The 12,803-nt window shown below is 46.6% G+C and overlaps 1 protein-coding gene across 5 annotated transcripts; it reads right to left on the reverse strand.

Annotated features, from left to right (window-relative positions):
* Positions 1–1,240: 1,240 nt before the first annotated feature.
* On the reverse strand, positions 1,241–10,092 carry klhl15 (kelch-like family member 15). 5 transcript variants are annotated; one of them, XM_045702638.1, is made up of 10 exons: positions 9,736–10,087; positions 9,259–9,346; positions 8,607–8,708; positions 7,951–8,089; positions 7,676–7,864; positions 6,326–6,550; positions 6,027–6,188; positions 5,705–5,914; positions 3,287–3,477; positions 1,245–2,744 (listed from the first exon to the last, which is right to left on the reverse strand). In XM_045702638.1, exons 3-10 carry the CDS (start codon positions 8,624–8,626, stop codon positions 1,976–1,978), a joined length of 1,905 nt encoding a protein of 634 aa, XP_045558594.1. In that variant the 5' UTR covers positions 8,627–8,708; positions 9,259–9,346; positions 9,736–10,087; the 3' UTR covers positions 1,245–1,975. The 5 variants fall into 5 exon arrangements, with proteins under 5 accessions (XP_045558591.1, XP_045558592.1, XP_045558595.1 ...); XM_045702637.1 differs by having other exon boundaries at positions 9,259–9,367; XM_045702635.1 differs by lacking the exon at positions 8,607–8,708 and having other exon boundaries at positions 1,241–2,744; positions 9,259–9,367; positions 9,736–10,092.
* Between the last annotated feature and the right edge of the window lie 2,711 nt (positions 10,093–12,803).

The following is a 12,803-nucleotide window of genomic DNA, read 5'->3' on the forward strand; positions in this document are numbered from 1 at the left end:
CACTAAGTTGACTATGCCTTTAAACAGCTTGGAAAATTCCAGAGAATGATGTAATGGCTTTAGAAGCTTCTGATAGGCTAATTGACATCATTTGAGTCAATTGGAGGTGTACCTATGGATGTATTTCAAGGCCTACCTTCAAACTCAGTGCCTCTTTACTTGACATCATGGGAAAATCAAAAGAAATCAGCCAAGACCTTAGAAAATAAAGTGTAGACCTCCACAAGTCTGGTAAATCCTTGGGAGCAATTTCCAAACGCCTGAAGGTACCACATTCATCTGTACAAACAATAGTATGCAAGTATAAACACCATGGGACCACGTAGCCGTCATACCGCTCAGGAAGGAGACGTGTTCTGTCTCCTAGAGATGAACGTACTTCGGTGCAAAAAGTGCAAATCAATCCCAGAACAACAGCAAAGGACCTTGTGAAGATTCTGGAGGAAACAGGTACAAAAGTATCTATATCCACAGTAAAACAAGTCCTATATCCACATAACCTGATAGGCTGCTCAGCAAGGAAGAAGCCACTGCTCCAAAACCACCATAAAAACAGGCTATGGTTTGCAACTGCACATGGAGACAAAGATCGTACTTTTTGGAGAAATGTCCTCTGGTCTGATGAAACAAAAATAGAACTGTTTGGCCATAATGACCATCATTATGTTTGGAGGAAAAAGGGGGATGCTTGCAAGCCCAAGAACACCATCCCAATTGTGAAGCACGGGGGTGGCAGCATCATGTTGTCGGGGTGCTTTGCTGCAGGAGGGACTGGTGCACTTCACAAAATAGAAGGCGGCATGAGGAAGGAAAATGATGTGGATATATTGAAGCAACATCTCAAGACATCAGTCAGGAAGTTAAAGCTTGGTCGCAATGGGTCTTCCAAATGGACAATGACCCCAAGCATACTTCCAAAGTTGTGGCAAAATGGCTTAAAGACAACAAAGTCAAGGTATTGGAGTGGCCATCACAAAGCCCTGACCTCAATCCCATAGAAAATTTGTGGGCAGAACTGAAAAAGTGTGTGCGAACAAGGAGGCCTACAAATCTGACTCAGTTACACCAGCTCTTTCAGGAGGAATGGGCCAAAATTCACCCAACTTATTGTGGAAGGCTACCCGAAACGTTTGACCCAAGTTAAACAATTTAAAGACAATGCTACCAAATACTAATTGAGTGTATGTAAACTTCTGACCCACTGGGAATGTTATGAAATAAATAAAAGCTGAAATAAATCATTCTCTCTACTATTATTCTGACATTTCACATTCTTAAAATAAAGTGGTGATCCTAACTGACCTCAAACAGGGAATTTTTACTTGGAATAAATGTCAGGAATTGTAATTTTTTATTTATTTTTTAAATACGTTTAAATGTATAGGGCTAAGGTGTATGTAAACTTCTGACTTCAACTGTACGTATGCAAAATGGGTTAACTTTGAGCACATTTATCTCTCGAATGTTTTGAAAGTCAGGTCCACAAAGTCACTTTCTGAATGCTTATAAAATATGCAAATGTACATGTAAGGCTTCGTTCAAATCAAACGGGATGCTGTCAAAAAGTGATTGAATTCAAATGGATTTACCCTTAGCTAAGTAAAACCACTGCAAAGGTTTTGCCTGCAAACTTTGGATTTGAATCTCGATGTTCTGGCATGTCTGCCTCGCGTTTTGCTGGGCGAATCCCCCAAATCTTTATTTTCCCTTATCGACGTAGGCAGTGACGTAGTTCCACTATGCCAAAAGCGTCCATCATTAAAACCAGACCATAGTCATGGTGTTGCCTAGGATCGGGCTTTTGAGACTAGTCCATTCTGTGTCTCTAGTTGAAAAGCTTCTGTGTAGTTAGAGCGTTAGTGTCACACCTGTAAACACCTATCCTCCACCGCCCGGCCCACATCGGAGGAGTCTGTCTTAAAAAGAGGGGCATTCCCAAACCTTAAAAAGGAGCATGTCTGAACTGAACCAGACCTCAGCTGCAGCGGCGGACGTGCTCCAGGACGTACTCAGGGAAGTGTAGAGTGCACACCTGCAGCCCGTCCAGTTTGCAAGGCATCCTGGGATACTCGTCTTCCTTCCACTTGTTGTCGTCGGGGTCGAAGGTAAGGATGGAGTCAGAGTAGTGTCCATTATAGCAGAGGCCCCCCAGCACCATGATCTGTCTGTCCAGCACCGCCACACCGTGCCCACTGCGCCCGATGGGCATCGACGCCAGGATGGTCCACTCATCCGTCTCAGGGTCGTAGACCTCTGTGGATGGGCAGCCCTGCGACTCGAATGACGCCCGGAGGATCACACACACCCCCCCGAACACGTACAGCTTCCCGTTGTGGGAGATCATCTTGTGGAAGCAGCGAGCGTAGTTCATCTTCGACTTGTTCTCCCAGCAGCTGGTGTGGGTGCTGGGGAGGATTGGGGTGCGAGCTGAGCGCGTCCTGTGTGTGTCCGTCGTTCCCGCTCCCCCCAAGCCCGCTAAACACACACCCCCCCCTGCGTCTCGCCCAGGGTCGAACACACACACCTGTTTGGAGGTGGATGAGGATGTGATTCCTCCGGTGATATAGAGTTTACCGTTTAAGACTGTGCCCTCGTGGCCGTACTTGTTGACCGGGTACGGGTCCACAAACTCCCAGCGGTCCGCCGTGATGTCATAGCGCTCCGTGGAGTAGAACGTCTCGTCCCGCGTCCGGCCAGCAACAGCGTAGATGAACTTACCAATGACCCCCACTGCAAACTCTGACCTGGAAGTAAAGACAATTGTTTTAACACCCTAGTAGACCTTGTACAAACATGAAACCATGTCCCACCTGGGTACAGACAACTACAGACCTGGGTACAGACAACCACAGACAAGTACAGACCTGTGTACAGACAACTACAGACCTGGGTACAGACAACTACAGACCTGTGTACTGACAACTACAGACCTGGGTACAGACAACTACAGACCTGGGTACAGACAACTACAGACAACTACAGACCTGTGTACTGACAACTACAGACCTGGGTACAGACAACTACAGACAACTACAGACCTGGGTACAGACAACTACAGACAACTACAGACCTGGGTACAGACAACTACAGACAACTACAGACCTGGGTACAGACAACTACAGACCTGGGTACAGACAACCACAGACAAGTACAGACCTGTGTACAGACAACTACAGACCTGGGTACAGACAACTACAGACAAGTACAGACCTGTGTACTGACAACTACAGACCTGGGTACAGACAACTACAGACCTGGGTACAGACAACTACAGACAAGTACAGACCTGGGTACAGACATGTCAGCCATGCGTAGCCAGGAGTTCTGCCGGGGGTCGTAGCGGTAGACTTTAGAGGAGGCGTGGAACTCCCCGTCAGGCCCTAGCTCCTCCCCACCCAACAGGAAGGCAAAGTTGTTGACGATGGCCAAGCAATCTGGACGGAGAGGGACCTGGGGACCTTCCAACTCCCACCACACCTACAGACAGATCATACAGACAGACATTACACTTGACATATTACAGCAGGGGTTCCCAACCTAGAGGCAGCAACATTTCATTGGGGGGTGCGGGAACTTCCAGCTGAAATGTGTCTTCCGCATTTAACCCAACCCCTCTGAAGTATACCGATATAAAACAATGCATAAATCCGCAATGCTTTAGGCTAGAAACAAGCGGTAAATGCCAGAGGAAGATCCGACTCTGATGCACATATATTTGGTTAGGCTCTGACGTTCCTAAGCTGAGCTACGACCTTCTAAAGTCGAGGATTCAAAGAAATTTGACTTTGCTTGGGAAGTTTTTTTATTATTTGAAATACATTTCAAATTACAATACAATAACAACAACAAAAATAGCTTGGGAAGTAATCTATACAAAATATATCAAAAGAGAATATGTATAATTCAATTGAGAGTTCATAAATTATCAGAATAAAACATTTGGTAGCGGAATAACATATTCCTTATCCATTATTATGAATAATATCAGCCTACCTAAAAGATGTCAAGAGTCTTGTTAAACTATACTGAACAAAAATATAAACGCATAATGCAACGATTTCAATGGTTTTACTGCATTACAGTTCATATAAAGAAATCAGTCAATTTAAATTAATTAAATGGGACCTAATCTATGGATTTCACATGACTGGGCAGGGGCGCAGCCAGGGTGGGCATAGGCCCACCCACTTGGGAACAGGCATACCCACTGGGCAGCCAGGCCCAGCCAATCAGAATTCGTTTTCCCCCACAAAAGGGCTTTATTACAGACAGAAATACTGCTCAGTTTCATCAGCTCTCCGGGTGGCTGGTCTCAGACGATCCCGCTGGTGAAGCCGCCGGATGTGAAGGTCCTGGGCTGCTGTGGTTATACGTGGTCTGCTGTTGTGAGGCCGGTAGGACATACTGCCAAATTCTCTAAAACAACGTTATGGTAGAGAAATTAACATTACATTTTCTGGCAACAGCACTAGGGTAACATTCGTGCAGAAAGCATGCCAATTGCACGCTCCCACAACTTGAGAGCGTTGTGTTGTGTGGAAAAACTGCACATTTTAGAGTGGCCTTTTATCAAGCTGGTGGTGTATTTAATATAGGCCATCTCAATAAACAAAAGATTTTCAAATGGGAAAAGGGGGCCCTGGGAAGAAAAGGTTGGGAACCCCTGTATTAGAGAATGGCTGCAGCAAAAGCCTCCGAACTCCAGGAGGAGCGTTGTTCACACCTGCTGTAGCCCTAATCCCTCTACCTTGGGTCTGTGCAGCAGCAGGATCTTACCTTGGGTCTGTGCAGCAGCAGGATCTTACCTTGGGTCTGTGCAGCAGCAGGATCTTACCTTGGGTCTGTGCAGCAGCAGGATCTTACCTTGGGTCTGTGCAGCAGCAGGATCTTACCTTGGGTCTGTGCAGCAGCAGGATCTTACCTTGGGTCTGTGCAGCAGCAGGATCTTACCTTGGGTCTGTGCAGCAGCAGGATCTTACCTTGGGTCTGTGCAGCAGTAGGATCTTACCTTGGGTCTGTGCAGCAGCAGGATCTTACCTTGGGTCTGTGCAGCAGCAGGATCTTACCTTGGGTCTGTGCAGCAGTAGGATCTTACCTTGGGTCTGTGCAGCAGTAGGATCTTACCTTGGGTCTGTGCAGCAGTAGGATCTTACCTTGGGTCTGTGCAGCAGTAGGATCTTACCTTGGGTCTGTGCAGCAGTAGGATCTTACCTTGGATCTGTGCAGCAGTAGGATCTTACCTTGGGTCTGTGCAGCAGTAGGATCTTACCTTGGGTCTGTGCAGCAGTAGGATCTTACCTTGGGTCTGTGCAGCAGTAGGATCTTACCTTGGGTCTGTGCAGCAGTAGGATCTTACCTTGGGTCTGTGCAGCAGTAGGATCTTACCTTGGGTCTGTGCAGCAGTAGGATCTTACCTTGGGTCTGTGCAGCAGTAGGATCTTACCTTGGGTCTGTGCAGCAGTAGGATCTTACCTTGGGTCTGTGCAGCAGTAGGATCTTACCTTGGGTCTGTGCAGCAGTAGGATCTTACCTTGGGTCTGTGCAGCAGTAGGATCTTACCTTGGGTCTGTGCAGCAGTAGGATCTTACCTTGGGTCTGTGCAGCAGTAGGATCTTACCTTGGGTCTGTGCAGCAGCAGGATCTTACCTTGGGTCTGTGCAGCAGTAGGATCTTACCTTGGGTCTGTGCAGCAGTAGGATCTTACCTTGGGTTTGTGCAGCAGTAGGATCTTGCTGTTGACCATGCTGTGTCCGATCATGCCCCTGAACACGGCGGTCTGTGGTCGGACTGAGCGGATACGGTTGGACCGCGTCTCGACCAGCGGCTGCTCATTGACGTCGTGGAAGTAGCCGAGAGCCTGGTCCACCTCCTGACGCAGCCGTCGAGAGTAACGATAGAACTCTGACGTCTTCACCTGAGGGAGGGGAGGAGAGAGAGAAGAATTAGTAAGAGGTGATGTCATAGAGAGCAGGTTGCACACATGGGAACCATGTGACTCATCTTGTGTGTGTGTGTGTGTGTCTTACCTTCTCGAAGACGTTAGCGGCAGTCATGAGGCAGAAGCGTAGAGACTGGACGACAGTGTCTGTGTGTCTCCAGCGGCGACGGTCGTGTCGTAGCCAGGCCTGGACAGACTCATAAAGCTCTATCTCTGGGAAGCGACTCAGGGCATCACTGTCCAGGTACGCCTGACACACACACACACACACACACACACACACACACACACACACACACACAGTTAACAAGAATATATCACCTGTTATAAAGAGCATCACTTTTTAGGTACACACACAACTAATGTGTGAGAGTTATTCCAGCCCACCTGCAGTCTCTCCAGGCTGAGGTAGGACAGGAAGTCAGGTCTGCTCATCAGAGGAACAAAGTTCTCCAGCAGGAAGTTGTCGAGCTGCTCCTGCACACCCTCCACCCCCACGCTGAAGTCCTCCAGCAGCCTCAGCACTTCAGCACAGTTCTCCAGACAGATCTTAGACAGCAGGAAGGAACAGCAGAACTCTACCACCTCTGTTAGCTGGACGTACATGGCTGCCTAGAGGGTGAGGAGAGAGAGACAGATCTTAGACAGCAGGAAGGAACAGCAGAACTCTACCACCTCTGTTAGCTGGACGTACATGGCTGCCTAGAGTGTGAGGAGAGAGAGACAGATCTTAGACAGCAGGAAGGAACAGCAGAACTCTACCACCTCCGTCAGCTGGACGTACATGGCTGCCTAGAGGGTGAGGAGAGAGAGACAGATCTTAGACAGCAGGAAGGAACAGCAGAACTCTACCACCTCTGTTAGCTGGACGTACATGGCTGCCTAGAGGGTGAGGAGAGAGAGACAGATCTTAGACAGCAGGAAGGAACAGCAGAACTCTACCACCTCTGTTAGCTGGACGTACATGGCTGCCTAGAGGGTGAGGAGAGAGAGACAGATCTTAGACAGCAGGAAGGAACAGCAGAACTCTACCACCTCTGTTAGCTGGACGTACATGGCTGCCTAGAGGGTGAGGAGAGAGAGACAGATCTTAGACAGCAGGAAGGAACAGCAGAACTCTACCACCTCTGTTAGCTGGACGTACATGGCTGCCTAGAGGGTGAGGAGAGAGAGACAGATCTTAGACAGCAGGAAGGAACAGCAGAACTCTACCACCTCTGTTAGCTGGACGTACATGGCTGCCTAGAGGGTGAGGAGAGAGAGACAGATCTTAGACAGCAGGAAGGAACAGCAGAACTCTACCACCTCTGTTAGCTGGACGTACATGGCTGCCTAGAGTGTGAGGAGAGAGAGACAGATCTTAGACAGCAGGAAGGAACAGCAGAACTCTACCACCTCTGTTAGCTGGACGTACATGGCTGCCTAGAGGGTGAGGAGAGAGAGACAGATCTTAGACAGCAGGAAGGAACAGCAGAACTCTACCACCTCTGTTAGCTGGACGTACATGGCTGCCTAGAGGGTGAGGAGAGAGAGACAGATCTTAGACAGCAGGAAGGAACAGCAGAACTCTACCACCTCTGTTAGCTGGACGTACATGGCTGCCTAGAGGGTGAGGGGAAACAAAGAGAGAGAGAGAGTGACAGATCTTCGTCAGCAGGAAGGAACAAGAGAATTGGACATACATCACAGCTTAAAGGGTTAAAGAGACAGTTGTGTGTGTGTGTGTGTGTGTGTTACCTGTAGTATCTCCTGCACAGTGACCATGCTGAGCTCCAGTGAACCGTAGTACATGAACCTCAGTACGTGGCCGAAGCCGGCAGCTGTTAACCCCTTCATGTGGATCTTGTCCTGGTCTCTCTCTCTCATGTCTGCTGTGAACATGACCCGGAAGTAGTCACTCTGGGTCGCTAGCAGGGCCTTGTGAGCCTGGAGGGGATAACATTACATGTTAGTGAGTGAGCGAGAGAGAGAGCGAGAGAGAGAGAGAGAGAGAGTGTGTGTTTGTTGCTAACCTGGAAGTGGTGTTCCTCTATGAGCAGCGTGACGTCCAATAGGAGTCTCTCCTCGTAGAGCGCCCGGAACCCTGAGGACACGCTCCCATCATGCACCTGGGACAGGTACATCTCCACCTCCCCCCCGGACATCACACACCTGGAGGAGGAGAGAGGAGGTTAATAGCTCACACACACACACCTCCCCATCGACAACACACACCTGAAGTAAGGAGAGGGGATTAATAACTAGTAATATGACGGTAGTAGTGCTTTACTGTTCAACCACAGACCAATAAGAGTAGAAAAACTGTCACTCAAAAGGGATGCATCACACTACAGTTAAAACACAATGCTGTATTTCTCTTTCTAACACGCGTGTGTGTGTGTGTAAAAGTCTGTCTCAGTGGAAGGCTCTAGAATGACGTCAAGAACATTCAACATTCACACCTCAGCGCTCATACAGACAGACACCGAAATACACACCCACACTAAAATATATACCCACACTAAAATACACACCCACACAGAAACGCGTGCTGCGTGCGTACACCCAAGCACACCAGCAGACAATTATGCACTAACACACTAGCCCCCACCCACAGACAATCAGATACAAATGCATGCATTCATTCTCTCTATTCACTCTCACACACACACACACAATGCACACTCACCTCTGATTGGCCACGGGCATGTCAGAGGGGTATTCCGAGCCAATCAGAGGACAGTGGCCCTTGTGTCCTGGGAGAAACTAACAACGCCCTTCTCTGAATCACCTGGACGACAAACCCAACATTTTATTGTACATCGAAACTGTATGTTGAAAATCTTTTTTTTTTTTATCAATAAAAAAAAGGTTATTCAAATCAAACCATGGGCTAGTCCTAAAACTACTGAGAAAGTTAAGCCAGATGTGTGAACATAACTTTCCCTGATTGAGGAGAACACATACTGTGCCTTCCCTGTAGCTCAGTTGGTAGAGCATGGTGTTTGCAACACCAGGGTTGTGGGTTCGATTCCCACGGGGGGCCAGCACAGGAAAAAAAAAAATAATAAAAAAAAAAAAAAAATGTATGAAATTGTATGAAATGTATGCATTCACTACTGTAAGTCGCTCTGGATAAGAGCGTCGGCTAAATGATGTAAATGTAAAAATACTGAGGCTCCATGAACAGGCTGCCTTAGATCCCCATTCCAATACTCAAAATTGCACCATTCCTCCTGCTTTATCAGATCAAAGGCTGGTGGCCGTATTAAGGAGGGATGGATGGAGGGATGCAGGCTACAGGTAGAAGTAGGGGTGGATGGTTGTCATGGAGAGTGTACCTTTTGGGGGCCTCGAGGCCAGTCTCGAGCTTAGCTGACAGCAGGCTGAGGGGACGCTCACATTTCCTCTGTTTATGTTTGCCCTGATCTAGAGACAGAGAAAAACATTCTACAAAGATAGAAATTAATTTCCCCCCTATGAATGAAATCATAATTGATAATATAGCTAGTGCATTTAACGTTAACTGACTCAAAAACATTAGATTCGCCGTGTAGGCTAATCTTTGACGTAATCGTGTTGGCTAGGAAACTGACGTTATAACGTAGCTAACCAGTGAGTTCGCGCAGTCGGGAAAATCACAGATTGCTTATTTTTCGCGCAAGGCCATGACAGGACAGTCAAAATTATAGCCAATGTAGCTAGCCAACTTGCGAACGACAATACACATTTTATTGCAAGCTTGCATTGACTTGTAGCTCACGACATCCCGTGGAATTATTTATCGCTAGCTAGCTTAGCAGGCTAGTGTCTCTCACCTCGGCGCTGCAAGTCCCCACAACCCCTCTTTGACCAGGCAGACCTGGCTCCTTCTGACATGTGTTGTGGGTTTATATCCGAGATCAAGAAAAAGGACAATAAAAAAACATGGCCGAAGATTCCTTATCGTCCATTTACAATTCCACCGCGGCTTTAATTAGTCGTTATTTTAACTTGATATCAATATACTGTTTGTCTGTAGAGTCCATAGCCATTGCAGACGCCATATTCCCCGCACTGACGTCATTTCCTAGGTATAGCCTGTTAGAACGGAACTTTAGTGGCGTCGTTGTGCAGTACAAGTGAACCTGGTGTACTAGGGTCAATTTGGGATTATAGAGCTGCAGTGGTGCAGAATAATTGAGGCCTCTCTCTTCATATTATTAATGAGAACTTGTTCTCAACTAGCCTACCTGGTTAAATAAAGGTGAAATATAAACTACAAATATTGACCTTGTAATCAACTATCCTCTATCCCTCCCTCACTCTTTTTTTTCTCAGCAGTTAAACAGAATGATGGAATGATTTTTTGGTGGAACAGCCAGAGCGGGCTGTTCCAGTAACCCTGCTTACACACTTTTGATGTCCTGCCCTCATCCTCCTTACCGGTATTAACATTGAAGCCTTGTCTGAATCTCTGCATCGTATCCATTTAAGTTCTACAATGGGGCAGTGTTAATGAGCCTATACCCCAAATCATTTTTCAGGTGGAGCACAACATTTAAAACTCTTTACACTACTGAGCAGAACTGTAGCTTACTGTTTTGGCCTGGTTATGCATATGTAACCGATGTGAAATGGCTAGTTAGTTAGCGGTGGTGCGCGCTAATAGCATTTCAATCAGTGACGTCACTCGCTCTGAGACCTGAAGTGGTTGTTCCCCTTGCGTTGCAAGGGCGGCGGCTTTTGTGGCGCGATGGGTAACGGTGCTTCGTGGGGTGTCAGTTGTTGATGTGTGCAAGGGTCCCTGGTTCGAGCCCGGGTTGGGGCGAAGAGAGGGACGGAACCTACACTGATTCAGGGTATATAGGCATCCTGATCATCCTGGACCTCAGTGCAGACTTTCACATTGTGAACCACAACATCCTACCGGAAAGACTGGAGCAGCTCATTGGTCTCACTGGCCTGGCCATTGGCTAGTTCAAATCCTACCTCACAGACAATTTGTCACCATGGACCAGAGATCATTAGCTACTGTAGATTCAGCTGCAGGCAGTGGTGGAAAAAGTACCCAATTGTCATACTTGAGGAAAAGAAAAGATACCTTAATAGAAAATGACTCAAGTAAAAGTCAAAGTAACCCAGTAAAATACTACTTGAGTAAAAGTTTAAGTATTTGGTTTTAAATATACTTAAGTATATAAGTAAAAGTATAAATCATTTTATATTAAGCAAACCAGACGGCACAATTTTCATAGATTTTCTTTTTTACGGATAGCCAGGGGCACACTCCAACACTCAGACATTATTCACATACAAAGCATTTGTGTTTGATGAGTCCGCCAGATCAGAGGCACTAGAGATGAGCAGGGACGTTCAATTGATAAGTGTGTAAATTGATCCATGTTCCTTTCCTGCTAATGTAACCGATGTGAAATGGCTAGTTAGTTAGCGGTGGTGCGCGCTAATAGCGTTTCAATCGGTGACGTCACTCGCTCTGAGACTTGAAGTAGGGTTGCCCCTTGTGTTGCAGGGGCCGTGGCTCTTGTGGCGCGATGGGTAACGATGCTTCGGTGGGTGTCAGTTGTTGATGCGTGCAAGGGTCCCTGGTTCGAGCCCAGGTTGGGGCGAGGAGAGGGACGGAACCTACACTGTTACATTGATGCTGTTGACCCGGATCATTGGTTGCTGCGGAAAAGGAGGAGGTCAAAGAGGGGGTGAGTGTAACCGATGTGAAATGGCTAGTTAGTTAGCGGTGGTGCGCGCTAATAGCGTTTCAATCGGTGACGTCACTCGCTCTGAGACTTGAAGTAGGGTTGCCCCTTGCGTTGCAAGGGCCGCGGCTTTTGTGGCGCGATGGGTAATGATGCTTCGTGGGGTGTCAGTTGTTGATGTGTGCGAGGGTCCCTGGTTCGAGCCCAGGTTGGGGCGAAGAGAGGGACGGAAGAGAGGGACACTGTTACACTAAGCATTCAAAATGTAACGAGTACTTTTGGGTGTCAGGGAAAATTGATGGAGTAAAAAGTACATCGTTTTCTTTAGGAATGTAGTGAAGTAAAAGTTGACAAAAATATATGGTAAAGTAAAGTACAGATACCCCCAAAAAACTACTTAAGTAGTACTTTAAAGTGTTTTTACTTAAGTACATTACGCCACTGGCCATGGGCAGATATTTCTTGAGCGGATGGTCAAGGGGCAGAAAATAATTCGAAATAATTTGTTGACTACAAATTGACAGCAAGAAGCCCAAACATATATAATATTTGACTAAAACATAATCATTTCAAACCTTACTTACATTTCTATACGATCACATACAGTGAGTGTAGAATACATTATGAGCACTTTCCATGACATAGACTGACCAAGCGAATCCAGGTGAAAGCTGTGATCCCTTATTGATGGTGGAGGGGCTGTGCTGGTGAAGGATTGACGGGGTATGGAGAATGAGATACTATTGAGAAAATGAGAGCGATAATGTATCATTTAACAGCGAGCGGGCACTTGACCAAAAAAATCGATGAAAAAACTACAAATGGACAAATAATGAGTGACGTCATTAATAAAGGACGGACCCAACGCATGTATCTGAAGTTCTTTCTCACTTCTTTTATGATGAATAAATCAAACAAAAGCACATCAATGAAACGATATGAATTGTATGCAGTTACTTTACAGTAGCTGTCAACAGCACCAGTAAATATTGTGTAAAGAAGGGCTTTGAATTGCTCGTGAATTAGAATATTGCATCATCCCTAACGAAAGGACCCTTTTTTGAGTCGTTCACCAAATATATAATACATTTCTATTATAAAATTCACGATAACACACGATGAAACATGTAATTTCTGACAACTGTCATGTCTGACTGGTGATATTACAGGAGACACAACTTGCTGAGTAGAAA

The sequence above is a fragment of the Salmo salar genome, chromosome ssa19, assembly GCF_905237065.1.
Source record: "Salmo salar chromosome ssa19, Ssal_v3.1, whole genome shotgun sequence".
Lineage (NCBI taxonomy): Eukaryota > Metazoa > Chordata > Actinopteri > Salmoniformes > Salmonidae > Salmo > Salmo salar.